Consider the following 16,404-nt stretch of genomic DNA (forward strand, 5'->3'; position numbering starts at 1 on the left):
GAGCCGTGCCATATAGTGACGAGGGAGGGGGAGGTTGCGAGGTCAAATCCCACCACACCTTTCCGTTTTCATCCAAATGAATCGACCGGACCACAATGATTGGGACCGTCGATCCCCTCTAAAAATTGAGGGTGTCAAATAGAGACGTGGTCCCTCCCCCCCTCTCTCTCTCTCTCACACACACACACACACACACACACACACACACAACTTTCCCATGGTGGTTGCACCGCGTGGTTTTCCCACACACACACAGAGGCTCAGAAATTGAGAACTGTGATTCACTGGCACCGCACAAAGCAATTTCTTACAAGTTACAACCAGCAAGTTTATCGGTAAAAGTAACAACAAGGCAGAAGCTCCTTGCAGCAAGCTTGCAGTGCTCGAAGGACTCGTGACGCTAACGAGTCGTTCAAAAAGAAGGTCCAAGGGAGTACGTCGCATGGAGGGAGCGGGAGAGGGAGGCGCCATGGCAGAACATGGTGAGCGCGACGTGCACATACTTCCATGCCAGCATTCGCAGAATGCGTTTGTCTGCGTATTGTGCTTCTGTGGGCGTATATGTGTGTATATGCCTCTGTGTGTTTTGGGGTTTCTTTTTCTTTGCAATAGGGGGGCCAAAGAGCGAATAGTGAAAGGCGCAGGGCAACGAGCAGAGGCATCGCCAGCTCCCTCTGGCAGTGTCACGCAAGGTGAGTGCGTTTTGGAGAGAGAGAGAGAGAGAGAGAGAGAGAGAGAGAGAGAGAGAGAACTCTTCTGCTTCATTTTGTGCATTTGGGTTGTAAAAGGTGAATGGTAATATCTGTCTCTTCAACTACTGACTGACCCATCAACCAGCTCCTTCTCTTTACAAGCGTGATGGCATTGAGGGCTACGGTCTACCCCAACAGTTGTTATTGTACTGCAAGCAAAGCAAAATATACATCATAGGCCCACATTATGACATTGTTGGTATGATGGTACCCTTGATTTCTCAGAACACTTGTATAGTAAGAAGGAAAACCTTCATACATTGTCTGCTCATAATTGCAAGTTCTATGAATTCATCATGGGCCTTGCTAATCCACTAATATGAATTGCATGAGCCCACTTTGCGCACCCCACATGCCTCCCTGCTTATGCCCTGAGTCATGCCAATCTCGGCACGCAAGCTTGCCGCTTCTTTCTGGGAACAATATGGAGCGCATAAGCTTGACCAAGCTGATGACCAGCACATAACTGAAGCCTGCCAAGATCTACTACCAATCTCGCCCGCCCCTCTCAACACTCAACTACAACCGTCTACACTTGTGAATTGCCAGGTGGTTGTCCTCAATCTGCACGGCACGCGTGTGCTAACACGTGCGCGTGCGTGCGCACGCGCGCACACACACACACACATGCATTTATGTCAATGCCTCTCATTCATGTTGCTGATACCCCACCCTCCTGTGCTTCTTTGCCACATCCCTACTCTTAAATTCTTGAGGATTTATGTCTCCAGAGCTTAAGAACAGCAACATATTTTCTCTCACACTTTTTTCCTTTTATGTCTAGATTACTGGAGCTTTGAAGGTTGCAAGAGGAGTTGCTGGGGGGGAGGAAGTGAGCAACCGCAACATGGCTTCCAACCAGGCAGCCACGCTTGTGAATGTGCTTCATCGCGTGAGGTCAGTTGAGGAGACTCAGAGCCGGAGTATGGTCATGATCAACAAGTTGAGGTTGGATGCAGAGAACACAGCAATCCGTATACACGAACTTGAATTCTCCCATAAGGCCACTCTGAGAGAGATGAACAACCTGCTTCAAAGGTTTGGTGAGCAAATGGCCATCTCTCGAAGAAATGAGCAAGAGAAGGTGAGGCTCACATTTTTACAACTTCGTGAGGAGATGGAGGAAGAGAGAGACACTTGCAGGCTGCTTCAGATGCAGAACAAGAAGTTGTCAGAGGACTTAACTCATGCTAGCATGGCAGCTGCAGATGCTTGTGAAGAGCTAAACAGAGAAAGGAAGGCAAGAGAGCTCTTGGAGGAGGTCTGCAATGAGCTTGCTAGGGAGATAGGGGAAGACAAAGCTGAAGTGGAGCAACTTAAGCAGGAGCAGGAAGAGTCGAGGGAGAAATTGGAACAGGAGTTGAAGCTGATGAGAATGGCAGCATTGTGGCGTGAGGAGAAGGTGAGAAATAAGCTGGAGGAGGCAAAGTTGGAGCTGGAATATAATGGCAAACAGGGCATGCCATTGCATGAAATTAGAGGAAAGCCGGAGGTGTCCGATACTATAGTTGTAGTCGGTGAGAGTAGTACTTTTCAGGAGGAGATTAACAATCAAGCCGGACAGGACAAACTTTTCACACAGGCCTTAGAAAAGATGGAGCATGAGAAGGCCGGTGACATTGAACACAACATGGACAACGTAAGCTCAACTGCTCATCTTGCGAGTGTTCCGGCATGGCTAGATGCCCACTTCTCAATGGATAGGGCTCCTAAGTCAGACAACCAAATATGTGAAGATCGAGGCACACATTCACGCATGGAGACAAATACCCTGAATGGTTTAATTTGTACAAGGAAGCAGCGCAAGCTAAGGCGACGGTTGCGGACAAGTGGGCAGCAAGGGCAAATGACAGGAGTTGGGGAACCGCAAGCAAGGGCCTATGATGTAAAAAATCCTGTCTTCTGGGAGGCTTATTGCGGGAATTTTGCTTGCCCTAGTAGTGATAATGAGTCTGATAGAAGGCACTCAATTGCTCTACATAATTGTACACCTCGTATGAGAGGACTGATTTCAAAATCAGACTCCAACAACACACCCAACCTTCATGATACCGCAAACTTGGTGGTGGAAGATGGTATTGATATAGCACAAGCTACAGAAGCAAAGAAGCCGTCAGTATTTTCTTCATCAAGCAAGCACACGGTGGCTGAGGTGGGACCTTCCCTTGGCCATTGCCGCTTGAATGATGCTTCTAGTGTACGGTCACCCAAAAAACATTCCTCGTCTGCACGCTTTGAAGCTGGGAAGCTCAGTTGCAAGTCAGAAGCTGACACAGGACCAAAGATACAACATAGCTTTTCAGAGGATGATGCCTCAAGCTACATTGCAAGCCGAACTGAAAGAGGAAGGAAAAAAGATGGTTTATTGAGTCCATGTCTCCCGATCAGAGGGCAAAAGAACCAAGCTGGTCATAGAGCTGCAGGTAATGATAAAGGTACCATTCTTAAAGCCACAGGTGGTGGTGGCGTGGGTAGTGGAGAAGATAGTGAACTAGACGATTTTTACTTTGAGCCAGTAAGAAGACCTACTGATGCATACCATAACAAGCCAAACTATAGAGCAATTGGGGGTGACGATGGGGCTAATAAAGCAAGACAAGAGAGAGGCTTTGTCAAATGTGGTGATGATGCTTGCTGTGGGGTCATGGCCAAGTGTAGCCAGGCTTGCAAAGAATTGAAGGCCGATGAAAAGCCAGGATGCATAACTGTCATTGCTAGCCCGGAGGCAGAAGGAAATATGGTTTCCGGAGGCCAAGAGACATTGAACAAGATGTCACCTTGGAGATCAGCAACTGGAAAGCCTTTACAGTGCCTTTGGCCACCATCACCAGATGTATGCTCCGTCTTTGGAGGGTCAAAAAGACGAGGCAGGGCAGGTACATCGACTTCCGCGAATATTGATGCTGAGGGTGGCCTCCATTCACATGCTCGAAGGCACTTGAGTCCTGCCAAACAAGCTGTACATCAACTGCCAGTCGGGGGTCAAAAGCCAGAACTTCAATGTATGCGGAGCAACAGCCTTGGTGCGCAGCTCATTGAAGCTCGAGCTTGTGATTCTGAGAAGCCACTAAAAACGTCATTCCGCTTTTCCCCCCTTCGTCGAGCCACTTCGCATGGCTGATTTTTTTGGGGCTGCCTGTGCCAGGAAGCTAAAGATGGATCAATTCCAGTAATATAGCAGCTTCACTGCTCCGGTGTTTTCTTCTCTTTGAAAATCACATCACTGTCTAGAGTGATTTCTGCATTCAACCCACTCTACTAATACCTGTAAGACTCTCCCAACAAGGAGACTTAACACATTGTTAATGCAGACCTTTGAATGAATGTGGGTGTGGGTGTCGGTGGTATATGGTCCTAATCCTCACTCACATAGCACCAGCAATAGCCATGCTGCAGTGTCTAGTCAAATACTATGCATGATGGAGTTGATGGTTGTATGCTCTTGTGGATGGGGTGACTCTTCACTTTTCCTCAAATTATCTAAGTATACAATGTCGCGCTGTCGTTGATTCAGATAACAAGTGGGTGTGGTAGCAGTGTGCTGTGTACGGTAAGAGTTATCTTTCCAGGCCGAGTCAGCAATTCCGGAAAGCATGGCAAATACAGACAGATTTATAACGAATCGATTGATTTGCTAGTGTTCATAAGTGCCAAGGATTTTGCATGTTGGAAAGAACTGATTTGGGAACCTTGGGCTGATGATGTTTAAGAGGATAGGCAAAAGCATGTGAGCAACAATGCATCGCTTCATGTGTACGGTGGCCCAACTCTAAACACACCCTAGAAACTTGAAAGTGGTGTCGACATTCTTAAAGTAAGAGCTTTATCTTGTTTGTCATGAGAGGGAGAGAGTGCTTTAAGCACTTTGGAGTTTCATTTATGCTCCATAGCCACTGTAAAGAGACCTCAGTTTCTGAGTTTTGCAGCACAAGCTTTTGTCCAGCAGGTTTGTCAAATTTTGACTAGCTGTACCCAAGTATTCTCCCATAAAGAGGTAGATGGTGTAGGCAAATCACATATGTTTACTGGCCAGCACTAAGCCACTAAAAATCTTGTGATTGATCACACTAAGAGAAGTATCCTTACTTTTAAAACCGTTCTTGAATTAGTAGAAGCAATCTTGTTTTGACTAGTTGGCATTTTTATGGGGTCTTACACAAGTTTTAACACTAATTTGGTGCCAAAAAATTATGCTCAAGTGTCTTTTTTCTCAATTTAAGATAAAATGCTATGTGATAGTTAGACCTTTTGTAAGCTTACAATATGTTAGCTAAAGTATCTAAAATTAATAATCTCACTTTTGAACACAAACTCACATGGAATTACAGGCATGATAAGTACTGCGTAAGATAGGGTAAAGGGGGCCAACATAAGGCCACTTATACATGGGGGCCAATAGAGGGACACCCAGTTTGAATGATCTGGATTAAATGATAGGATTGATAGTTTCCAATGAAATTGATACGAAAAGATAGATCATATCAGGCTCTTGCCATTCCCAATGCCTTCCTGATCATAATTCCCATATATTTAGACTATTTTTCATTTAATATTAAGGTGGCCTTGTTTTGGACCCCGGTCCATTATTGGCCCTTTTACCCTAGCAGCTAAGGTTTCTCTAAAACCAGTCCCTTAGTTTTGGAAAAAAAAATGGATGGGTTGCATAGAATAATCCATGTTATCTACTTATATATGTGTATGAAAATTCTTTTTGACTACAATTAAATATGTGACATTGTGGGGGTTTGCCATGCAACTTTTTTGGACATGATTAATGGCAAAGTAAAATGTGCTTTTCATGTAGCTTCACATTTGTTTATATTACATATGTACTCATTCTACCAACTTAGTACTTCAGGTAATAGACTTTGATGTTTATGCAAGCTATCTTTGGTAAATTGTGTCAACTTCTCCAAACTACTTATATTGCAATTCTGATTTTTAGTTCATGAGGGATTAACCTTAAAACTTTGGAATTTTTTGAATCATATTAGTTGAGTGTGTCACGTGGATGCAGGTAGAATGTTAATATTGAAAGCAGTGTTACAACACTAATTGATTTACCAATCAAGCTCATCTTTGGTGTACACCCGATGGAACATGTGTTTTCTTCACTGCTGACTTTAGGGGTGCGTTGATGGTTGTACGCCACCGGTTATGCACTTCGTTGGTCGGCTCCTTGCATGGGCGAGGGAACGTGCCATTCCTATGGCAGCATGCAATTTTTAGTGCGTTCATTTTGTTGAACCCCAAGTACCCAAGAAGAAACAAGAACCCAAGTAGAACCAAGAACCCCAGGCACCTCTCAGTTTTTTTTCTTGGAAGAATCTTTGTGCCGCGATCCCGGACTTCTTTTTTTCTCTTTCTCAACATTTTCAACATTCAGAATTTTTTTTTTATAGCATATATTTTGGGATAAGAACTAGGCTACGAACCTTAATATTTAGTTGTAAAAAGCATGTTTCTATCCATTAAACTTTAAACAAACAATGCAAAATATTATTTTTTCAAAAAGACATAAGCATTTTATAAGAATTCTGACAACACAACATTAAAGTTTTGCAAATAAAATTAAAACTTACCAACAAAATTTTTTATAGTAGCAATTTTTTTTGCATGAACAAAATTTGCTCATAATTTTCACATCATCATTGATCCATAGTATAAGGATGACTCATAAATTTGATTTCTAACTTTACCAAACATGTTTGATTAGAGAACTAGTAATAAGTGATGGGTTTTGAGAAGGTTGGATTAATGCTAGGTTGATTAGCACTTTAAATTTTGTGTGTTTCTGGTCGAATCTTTTTGAGTTTTTCACTTGTAAATATGCCCAAACCCATTTGAATTTTTGTGCGTGGATAGTGCTCATCAAGGCCTCTTGATCAAGCCCTCGAGCACTAAATTTGGTGCTTGTTCGCTTCCTCCTTCTTAAGCTTGTCGCTTTATTGTGTGTGTGTGTCTGTGTGTGGCTCTTCTAGCTTAGATGAAGAGCTCTCCCCTCTCTCCTATTTTGGTCTTCCCCTTGTGGACTTACCATATGTAGAGAATACACTACCCTTACTCCCCCCCACTCCTCCAAGGAGCGACCCCACTGTAAAGCCTATTCGGCTATCGGGTATACCTAACACGGTTCCCACATATGAGCTCTAAGCCCAGGGCTCCTAGCCTCTTTCCCTCTTAAGGGAGGCTTCCCACGATACAAGGCATAGTTTTTCTCCTACAAAGAGGAGGGTTCCACATATTTGAGACAAAGGCAAATTTTGCAAGGATAGAATCACACCAACTTTAGGTAGTGAGCTACAATCTTCAAGGAGAGCTTCAAAGAGCTTTTAACAAATATCAATTAAGTTCACCCACTATGCTCACAAAAGTGCTTCATCTAATTTCCTAATTCCGCTACTCTCAAAATTCATAGGCCATTTTCATTACATTGGTATCAAAGCATTTGGTTTCTCTTTTCTTGCTTAAGAAGAGAGGTCCTTAAGTAGTCTATTAATGGTTGTTTTTGTTAATTATATTGGGGTAAGTGGGACTGGGATCTATTATCGGTTTTGTTGAGCCCACATGTGGGATATGGTGCACACCTCGGGAGCTTTGGTCTTAATAATGGAGTTTTTTTAGACTTGCCTACAACTTTACCATTATTGAGCCATAAGAAGTCCAAAAGGAGCTATCCCTCGACAAATTTGCTATGTTAGACTCACTCCACTACTCTCTATAATTAACCAATTCGAGCCGTGGGTGTAGATACTTAAGTGCCTATTTTCAAAGGCTAAGAGGAGTAGCAACTAAGGTTTGAATTGCCAAAGCATACACTAAGTAAACACATAAGTTTAATTAGCATGGCTGACAATAACCAAGAGAGTAGAATGAACATTGATAACTTTGATTTTGCACATGAAGGTGCCAATAATGATGCCCCCATGTTTGTTAATTATCTTGTCACTAGGTTGCAACAAGCTATGGGCAACCCCGCTTTGCAAGCCGAAGTTACAACAACTTTGTGCTTATAGGATTTCCTTTCCTCTCCAAGAGGAGAGAGAGCTTACGAGGCCTCTTGATGAGACCCCCAAAAGAAGACTCTCTCCCATACAAGAGGAGGAATCCAAAGATCAAGAAAGCAATGAATCCCTAAATTCCTCCGAAGATGTGGCTCCACGAAGAAGGCGGACTAAACGATCACCAACTCCTCCCAAGAGGAAACGCGTAACCCATAGTTCTTCTCCTTGTCACTCCAAAAGGGAAGAGAGGAAACCAAGGAAAAAAAGGGCAAGAAAGAGGTCACCCTCTTCTCCTTCTTCTTCACCTTCCTCCTCTACCGATGAAAGCTATGGTTATTCTCCTAGAGAATATAAGAGGGGAGGACATCAAAAATCTTACCCTGCATGGCGAAGGTCACAAAAGCTCAAGAAGTTCAAAGAGGGAGGAAAGAGTATCTCTTTTCTCACCTATGATGGCACCTTTGGTGCTACCGACAAAGTATTGGCCTTCATTCAACAATTTGATGCGGCCTTGGAGAAGAGGGCTTCACGGAGTCCTCCAAGCTACACCATGTAGCTATGCACTTCCAAAAATTGACTCGTCAATGGTGGGCTAGTCTTCGTGGCAATGGCGAAGCCCCAAAGACATGGAAAACTCTACGAGTTTCCATCATGAAGCAATTCCTTGCAAGCGATGCAAAGGACAAAGTGCTCATTGAATGGAGAAGTTTGAGGCTTCTCTCTCATGAGTCTATCCACAAATATGTGGACAAGTTTTGGGATTTGCATCTCAAGGCTACTGTATTTCAAAAGATAGACTTTGCTGAGGGAAAGAAACAATTCTGTGCGGGATTACTTGAAGAGATGGCCGAGTATGTCAACTCTCAACGGCCTGGTTCTATCAGCGAAGTAATCCACCATACCATGGTTGCTTCACGCATCAATATCCAACAAGGGGTTAGACGGAATGCCAAGCCCATGGAAAATAAAGACAAAAGTGATGCAAAGGGAAAAATTAATCTCCAAAAATTTTCCCAAGGCCATTCCAACAACAACAACAACAATCGGTCCAAGGAGAAAGGAGTTTACAAAGGTAAAAATAAACTCTCTCCTGAAGAGCTTGAAACTTTTCGCAAGGATCACAAATGTTTTAAGTGTGGGGAGCAATGACATGGTTATCGTTCTTGCCCCAAAAGAAATGCTCGCAATGAGACTCCTAGAGCTTCCACTATAGAAGCTCCAAAAGAGGATGCTCATTGTAAAGGATCACCTCTCTCATATGCTTGGGAAAAGGTAAGGGATCATGATGCCTTCATCTTGTTTGACCCTGGTTCTACTCACAACTTCATATCAATGGAGTTGGCCACCAAGTTGGCATTCAAGCTTTTGAGATGGGAGATACTGTAACTGCCGATGCCGCTTTCAAGGGACAACAAGCCTCCGTTACTCCCTTGATTGGGAAGTTGAGGCTTCATGTCCAAATCTATGTCGACAAAGAAGACTTCTTTATCTCTCCTCTCCAACATGAGGATGCTATCCTAGGGGTAACATGGTTCAACCACATGGCTGCCAACATGAAGTTCCCTGAAAGGAGAATCTACTTCACCTACAGGGGAAAGAATATGTATATAGATGCTAATGAGTCTGGTCGTACTATACCACTTGTAAATCCTCTCACCCTTGATAAATCAATGAAAAGCTCCGTTTTCACGTACATGATTTTTGTCAAAGAATCCCTAAAAGGTCCTAATGTTTCATCAAAGGTGAATGGTAGGAATCAAGAAGAGTTAGACTTGTCTAACTTTCTAAAAGGATTCCAAGATGTGTTCATCGATGATATCCCTATGGACTTACCTCCAAAATGAGGGGATGATGACCATTGAATTGAGCTCCTATCAGGAAGCTCACCGCAAAACAAACCTCATTATCAAGTTTCACAAGCTCAGGAAGAGGAGATCATGAGGCAAGTACAAGAATTGGTAGACAAAGGGATGGTGAGGTCTACCTCCTCTCCCTTTTGTTCTCCAGTCCTTTTAGTGCAAAAGAAAGATGGTACATACTGCATGTGTGTGGACTATCGTGCACTAAACCATATCACTATCAAAAACAGATTTCCCGTACCTCGGGTAGAAGATCTGTTTGATAAGCTACAAGGCTCTACCTACTTCAATAGGATTGACCTTAAAAGTGGCTACCATCAAATAAGGATAGTGAATGAAGACATCCTAAAGACCGCGTTTCGTACAACATTTGGCCTTTATGAATATCTAGTCATGCCTTTTGGCTTGTCTAATGCACGAGCTACATTCAATCGATTGATGGAGAAAACTTTTAGACCTTACAAAAAATTCACTGGAGTGTTCTTTGATGATATCATCGTCTACTCCAATTCCTTGGAGGAACACAAGCAACATCTCCAAGTAATTTTTCAAGCATTAAAGGAGAATAAGATTTTTCTCAATCAAAATAAAAGCAAATTTTTCCTTCAAGAGATTCAATACTTAGGTCATATTATCTCTCGAGATGGTATCCGCATGGATCCATCAAAGTTGGAGGTAATAAAAGCATGGCCTAATCCAAGAAATCTATAGTATGTGTGCATACTATAGACGCTTCATAGCAAAATTCTCTCAAATAGCATGACCATTACATGACTCAACAAAGAAAAACGTTAAGTATTCATGGACTGCCAAGGAGCAAAGTGCTTTTGACAAGCTCAAAAAGAAGCTTACCTCCCAACCAGTCCTTATGCTTCCTGACCTCTCAAATCCACTTGAGGTCCAATGTGATGCTTGTGGTGATTGCCTTGGAGCAATCTTGCTTCAAGAAGGGCATGCCATAGCATATGAGAGCCGAAGGCTCAACACGGATGAACAGGTCTTAGACATTTATGAGAAAGAGCTATTAGCTGTTCTACATGCCCTAGACACATGGAAGCACTATCTATTGGGGACTCCATTCATTTTATGAACAGACTATCAAAGTCTCAAGTACTTCATGACGCAAACAAAGCTTTCCGACAAACAAATAAGGTGGGTAAATTTTCTTTTGCAATTTAATTTCCACATTGCTCACATTGCTGGTAAGCACAATCAAGTGGCTGCTGATGCACTTTCACGACGACCAAAAGTTAATGCTGTGTCAATAGCAACTCACAATGATCTATCTTCTATGATAGATGAGTATGCTACTGACCCTGACTTTAAAGACATAATGTCATCCCTTGCTTTGGGAAAGAAAGAGGAACCATTCACCTTGCAGGATGGTTATATTCTCCATGGAAATAGGCTATGTGTTACCTACTCCCTTCGTGAGAAAGTCATGTATGAATCCCATGCTCCTCCCTATGCGGGGCATAGAGGCATTCCGCCTACTCTTCGAAGTGTAGAGACGTACTTTTATTGGACTACCATGAAAGTGGACATACAAGAGTATGTTTCAAAATGTGAGGTATGCCAAAAGACCAAGTACAATAGAGGGAAGCAACCTGGATTAATCTAGTGGCATTGCCAATTCCTAATTCACCATGGGAGAGTATATCCATAGACTTTATCTTTGGATTACCCAAGTCTATCCATGGGAATATGGACAATAGTCGGCAGGTTTAGCAAGCAAGTACACTTTATCCCTGTCAAGAAGACTATTAAGGCACACCAAATGGCAACTCTCTTCATATCCCATATTTTCAAACACCATGGATTGCCAACATCCATCGTGTCAGATAGAGATTCTAGAATGACCAGTAATTTTTGGAAAGGTCTCTTCAAAAATCTAGGTACAAGATTGAATTTCTCTTCGGCCTATCACCCAGAAACGGATGGACAAAGTGAGATAGCTAATCTTACGATTCTTGATCAACTAAAGACCTATGTTACAGAAGTAGATCAACGCTCACAATGGGAAAATTACTTACCTCTTGTAGAGTATGCGTATAATAATACTATCCATACTTCTACGAGAAAATCGCCTTTTGAAATCATAGAGGGAAGACCTAAAAGTCCCTTGATACTTAAAGTACATGGGAATCTTCGTTGCCGATGAGTATAGACGTGACGTGCAAGCATCTTTTGAAAAGATTAAAGAGACTATATCCATCTCTCAACTAAGGCAAAAAGCTGCTACTGACAAGCACAAAAGGGCCTTAACGTTCAAAGAAAATGATTGGGTCTTACTTAAATTTCCTAAGGCTCGATTGAGGCAAACGACGGGCAAAAGTCCTACAGGCCATCAAAAATATTATGCTAAACTAGCAAAAAGATAATATGGTCCTTTTCAAATTTTGAAGCCTATCAATGAGGTGGCTTATCAACTCAAGTTGCCTAACCATTGGCTCATACACAATGCTTTTCATGTGAGCCTACTTAATCCCTACAAAGGAGAGCCTCCAAATGAACCAATTATTGAAGACCCTCCCAAATTCGAAGACCAAGAAGATGCTTGCGGCAGCTATGTCTCCCAAGCACCAAATGGATTAGTCATCCATCTTGGAATGATGTCGTAGGGTAAAAAGGGATCCTCTACCCGCTAAGACAAATTGACTAATGACTATGGATTTATCTCTTTTACCTCATAGTCGAGGACGACGATGATTTCAAGAGAGAGGTAATGTCATTAAATCTAATATCTAACCAATCCAAATGATTTTCTCATATTAAACTGATCATTTAATGTGGGATCATAAACGAGAATAAGGGTTAGAATATAGACATGTGCTTACGGATCTATCTCAACACGGGGCCAATGATAAAGGGGCCCAAATGAGAGATGGTATGTCAAAGAGCAAGGTTAACTAATGGAGCTTAAAAGACCTTAGGGTTAGCTTCAATAAAGACCTCCAATGGTTACTATTAAAATTCCTTTGACCTTAGGAGAAAAGCTAGGGCTGAGCTTGAGGTGGGAACCCGACCTAAAAGTCCTTTGACCTTAGGCATCTTGAGGTGGGAACCCGACCTAAACTTACCTTTGACCTTACGCAAGCTAGTGTTGAGCTTGAGGTGGGAACCCGACCTAAACTTGACTTTGACCTTAGGCAAGCTAGGGCTGAGCTTGAGGTGGAAACCCGACCTAAACTTGCCTTTGACCTTAGGCAAGCTAGGGCTGAGCTTGAGGTGGGAACTCCCCCTAAGGTGCTTGTCATGCTTGATGACTAAGGTACTTGAGGTACTTGTCATACTTAATGAGGAAGGTGCTTGAGAAGGTTTCCATGCATGGGAGGTAAGGTTCTTGAGTAAAAAAGAGACCCTACAAACTCAATGAGGAAGGTGCTTGAGAAGCTTCCTATGCATGAAAGTCCCAAAGTTAGGAAAATCTTTGACCTAACCTTCCACTCACCCAAAGGGCACATGGGACAAATGTCAAACTCTCCCTAAGCTTAACCACATGGTGTGCTTGAATGCTATTGGTTGGGCTAAAGAGGGGTCCGATGAGCTTCTAGTTCCATCCAACAAATATCTAGATATTTTCAAGCTCTCTCTCTCTCTCTCTCTCTCTAAGGGGTAAGGAGGACACTTGTTAAAAGACTACCCATGTACTTGACTGCATGCTGCATGTGATTGGCTAAGGGGAGAGGGGTCCAATGAGCTTGAATCATGTGGAAAAGCAACAACTCACCCCAAGCAAGCAAGGGGGGTGCTAGGGGGATATACACCACACAAACAATCATTTTGTGGAACTATTCTCACTTTGAAAAAGTTCAGGAACTCCACCTCCTTCTCCAAGCTTGTGAGAAGTGAGAGCCTACACCAACACTCTTGGCTATGGAATGCAAATCCAACCAAGAGCCATGCTTCAATGCTTAAGCTTGCCATCTTCTCCATCTTCATTACTATGCTATTATGCATGCTAGCAAGAAGAGTAATGATAAGTGAGGAACTATTTCTTTCTCTTATGGAATGTTTCTTCTTCCTCTTCCCTATCCTCATTCCCCACTAGCTCTCTCCACCATCGAAGGTGTTTGAGACATTGGGATTGAGGCTTGGGATAGTTAATACTTTCTACAAAGTTTCTGTTATGCTTGTGATGCATGAAGCTTTCCATCTTCATTGCGTCACCTAGGTCACAAGGAACACAAAAATTGCATTGTACCCAGTCTCCCTTGATGGGAGAAAATAAAATACAAATGCCTATTGGAGGGGGGACCGGCTCCGTATGAATCCGGTCCTCAACTATTGTCATGTTCTCTAAACCCTCTCTCTCTTGCAAAAGTATTGTTCATGACAAGTTAACTAAGTACCATGTTTATGTTGCCACCATCAATTAAGTTCACCCACTATGCTCACAAAAGTGCTTCATCTAATTTCCTAATTCCGCTACTCTCAAAATTCATAGGCCATTTTCATTACTCTCTCTCTCTCTCTCATACTGTCTTGAGTTTAAGACTTTCTTGCTAAATTTCCAATGTCCCTTTGGATTGTTCTTATGTTGTTAAAGATTATGTTCTCTCTCTCTCTCTCTCTCTCTCTCTCTCTCTCTCTCTCTCTCTCTCTCATAACTTCTTCATCCGAACTCCGATTTGAGTGATCTATAGCCTCAATCGAAGAGCACGAAGTCCTCTACGCATTGATGTAAAGACAGAAATTTTCAGAGTTATGGAAGGCGTTTCTGTAGCAGCATTTCTGAAGTGAATAGGTTCAACAAAATTGATTCTCATCTCCTATTTTACATACAATGTCTTCCGGCACTCGCAAGGGTTCTTCTTCTTCAACAAGGTCCACAACCATTGTGGAAAATGATCCAAAATCTCCTAAGTGTGGAGATAGCAACACAACCACCCAACCAACGACATCGGAAACCATGATCATGGCGTACTTGGTATCATTGCAAGAGACCGTAAACAAACAAGGCGAAGACTTACGAGCACTTGCAATGGAGAATGGCACACTAAGGGTACTTGTGGTTGAGAATGAGAATCTCAAGAGGACACTTGAGATGCAAACAACACGTTTGATGCAACTTGAAGAGGAAGTCAAGGAATGTAAACGCTCTCTTGTGGACTTGAATGCTTTGAAGGAGCGGATGAGCAAAGTAGAGCATGACCATGTATTGAAAGAGGAGAAATTTGACACTATGAGCCGGGATGTATGCGACATGAAAAATGTATGCACAAACAAGTCTTGGGCTGATGTATGTGGTAGCAATGTGGTTTCTAATTCCTCACTCATGCAAGCTATGGTTCAAACAAAGAATGTTGAGGATGTGGATGTGGAGGAGTTGAAGGAACGGGAGCGACGTTCCAAGAACATTGTTATTCGTGGAATTCCCAAAGAGAAGTTAGAGACACCTCCTTCTCTTTCCATTGTTATTGAAGATTTCTTCAAAACCCACTTTGGCATGTCCGGAGTTATGGTCTATGGAGCACATAGAGTGGGGAAGCAAGGAGCTCCTCGCTCGGGAGAACGGCCAATTGTATGCACCATGCCGGATGAGACCAAGCGAAAGATTATCCTTGATAATAGTTGGATCTATTTGAGGGATACAAAATGTTTTGTATGTGAAGATCGCACTATTAAGCAACAAAATATGCGTCGCAAGGCATATGAGGAAAAGAATAATAAAAACAAGGAAATCTCTCATAAAGAAAATGTGCCCAAGGAGGAGGCAAGTCTCTCAAGCAAATAGGGATGCGTGACCTATGAGACCGAGTTACAATTGAAAATATGCTTTTGGAATTGTAATGGATACCCATGGAATGCGGGGGTTGGCATTGATGAACTAACAAGCAAAGCCGATGTTGTACTTCTTGTTGAAACTTGGGAGCATGATACACAAAGGATTAACGGCTTGGAGGATTACAATGTACATTCATTGATGTGGTCAAAGAATCTCAAGCAACGAAGAGGACAAGGAGGGTTAGCATGTATGGTTAAGAAAGGATTGGAAGATTTTGTATCAATTGTGAAAGATGACAAGTACAAACGTTATGTATGGCTGAAAATTATGACACCAAAAAGAGCACCCATTTTTGTAGCCGGTTGCTACATTCCTCATCATGATTCTCCCTTTTATGCTTGCATGGATAGAGATCAACCATTTTCTGATTTGGAAGAGGACATTGCTTATTTCAAAGGTGAAGGTGATGTTATTGTATTTGGGGATATGAATGCTCGCACAAAAACATTGCAACATGATACTCAACAATTTGATATGCCATACATTTCAAGGGAGTTGGAGGAAGTTCACTTGTATGATCGTACTTCAATGGATGAGAAAGAGCCGGATCACTATGGAAAGTTACTTTTACACATGTGTAATAGCACGGGTATGCTCATTGCCAATGGTGTATCTTTGTGGAGTGGAACCAATGGATTTACATGTAGAAGACATAATGGGGATAGTGTGATTGACTATATGCTACTCTCTGAAGCCATCATGTATCGCATAAAGAGTTTTATGTTTGGTCAATGGACCCCGGAATCCGACCATCGCACCTTATGTATTGACCTTTCATGTGGAGAAGCAACTAAGCATGATAATCTCAACCAAAGGAAAGAGAAGTTATCACTATGTATGGATTTCAAACGGGCACCAATGTACATTGAAATGGTTGAGCAAAAATTATGGATGACAAAGCTTCAATGTGATGCACCATTGGAAACTAAATGGGAAGCTTTCAAGAAAGCTATTTGTTCTTGTGCGGAAGAATGCTTTGCCATAAAGCATCTCCATGGTAT

At 42.4% G+C, this 16,404-nt stretch overlaps 1 protein-coding gene across 2 annotated transcripts; it reads left to right on the plus strand.

The window, feature by feature from the left end:
- The first annotated feature begins 303 nt into the window (after positions 1–303).
- LOC147461781 (uncharacterized) lies at positions 304–4,062 on the plus strand. Of its 2 annotated transcripts, none has more exons than XM_086509232.1 (2): positions 304–692; positions 1,537–4,062. In XM_086509232.1, the coding sequence occupies exon 2, from the start codon at positions 1,600–1,602 to the stop codon at positions 3,871–3,873; it is 2,274 nt and encodes a 757-aa protein (XP_086365358.1). In that variant the 5' UTR covers positions 304–692; positions 1,537–1,599; the 3' UTR covers positions 3,874–4,062. The 2 variants fall into 2 exon arrangements, with proteins under 2 accessions (XP_086365358.1, XP_086365357.1); XM_086509231.1 differs by lacking the exon at positions 304–692 and adding an exon at positions 745–1,301.
- The last annotated feature ends 12,342 nt before the right edge of the window (positions 4,063–16,404 follow it).

The sequence above is a fragment of the Adiantum capillus-veneris genome, chromosome 3, assembly GCF_014529385.1.
Source record: "Adiantum capillus-veneris isolate H3 chromosome 3, ASM1452938v2, whole genome shotgun sequence".
Taxonomy (NCBI): domain Eukaryota; kingdom Viridiplantae; phylum Streptophyta; class Polypodiopsida; order Polypodiales; family Pteridaceae; genus Adiantum; species Adiantum capillus-veneris.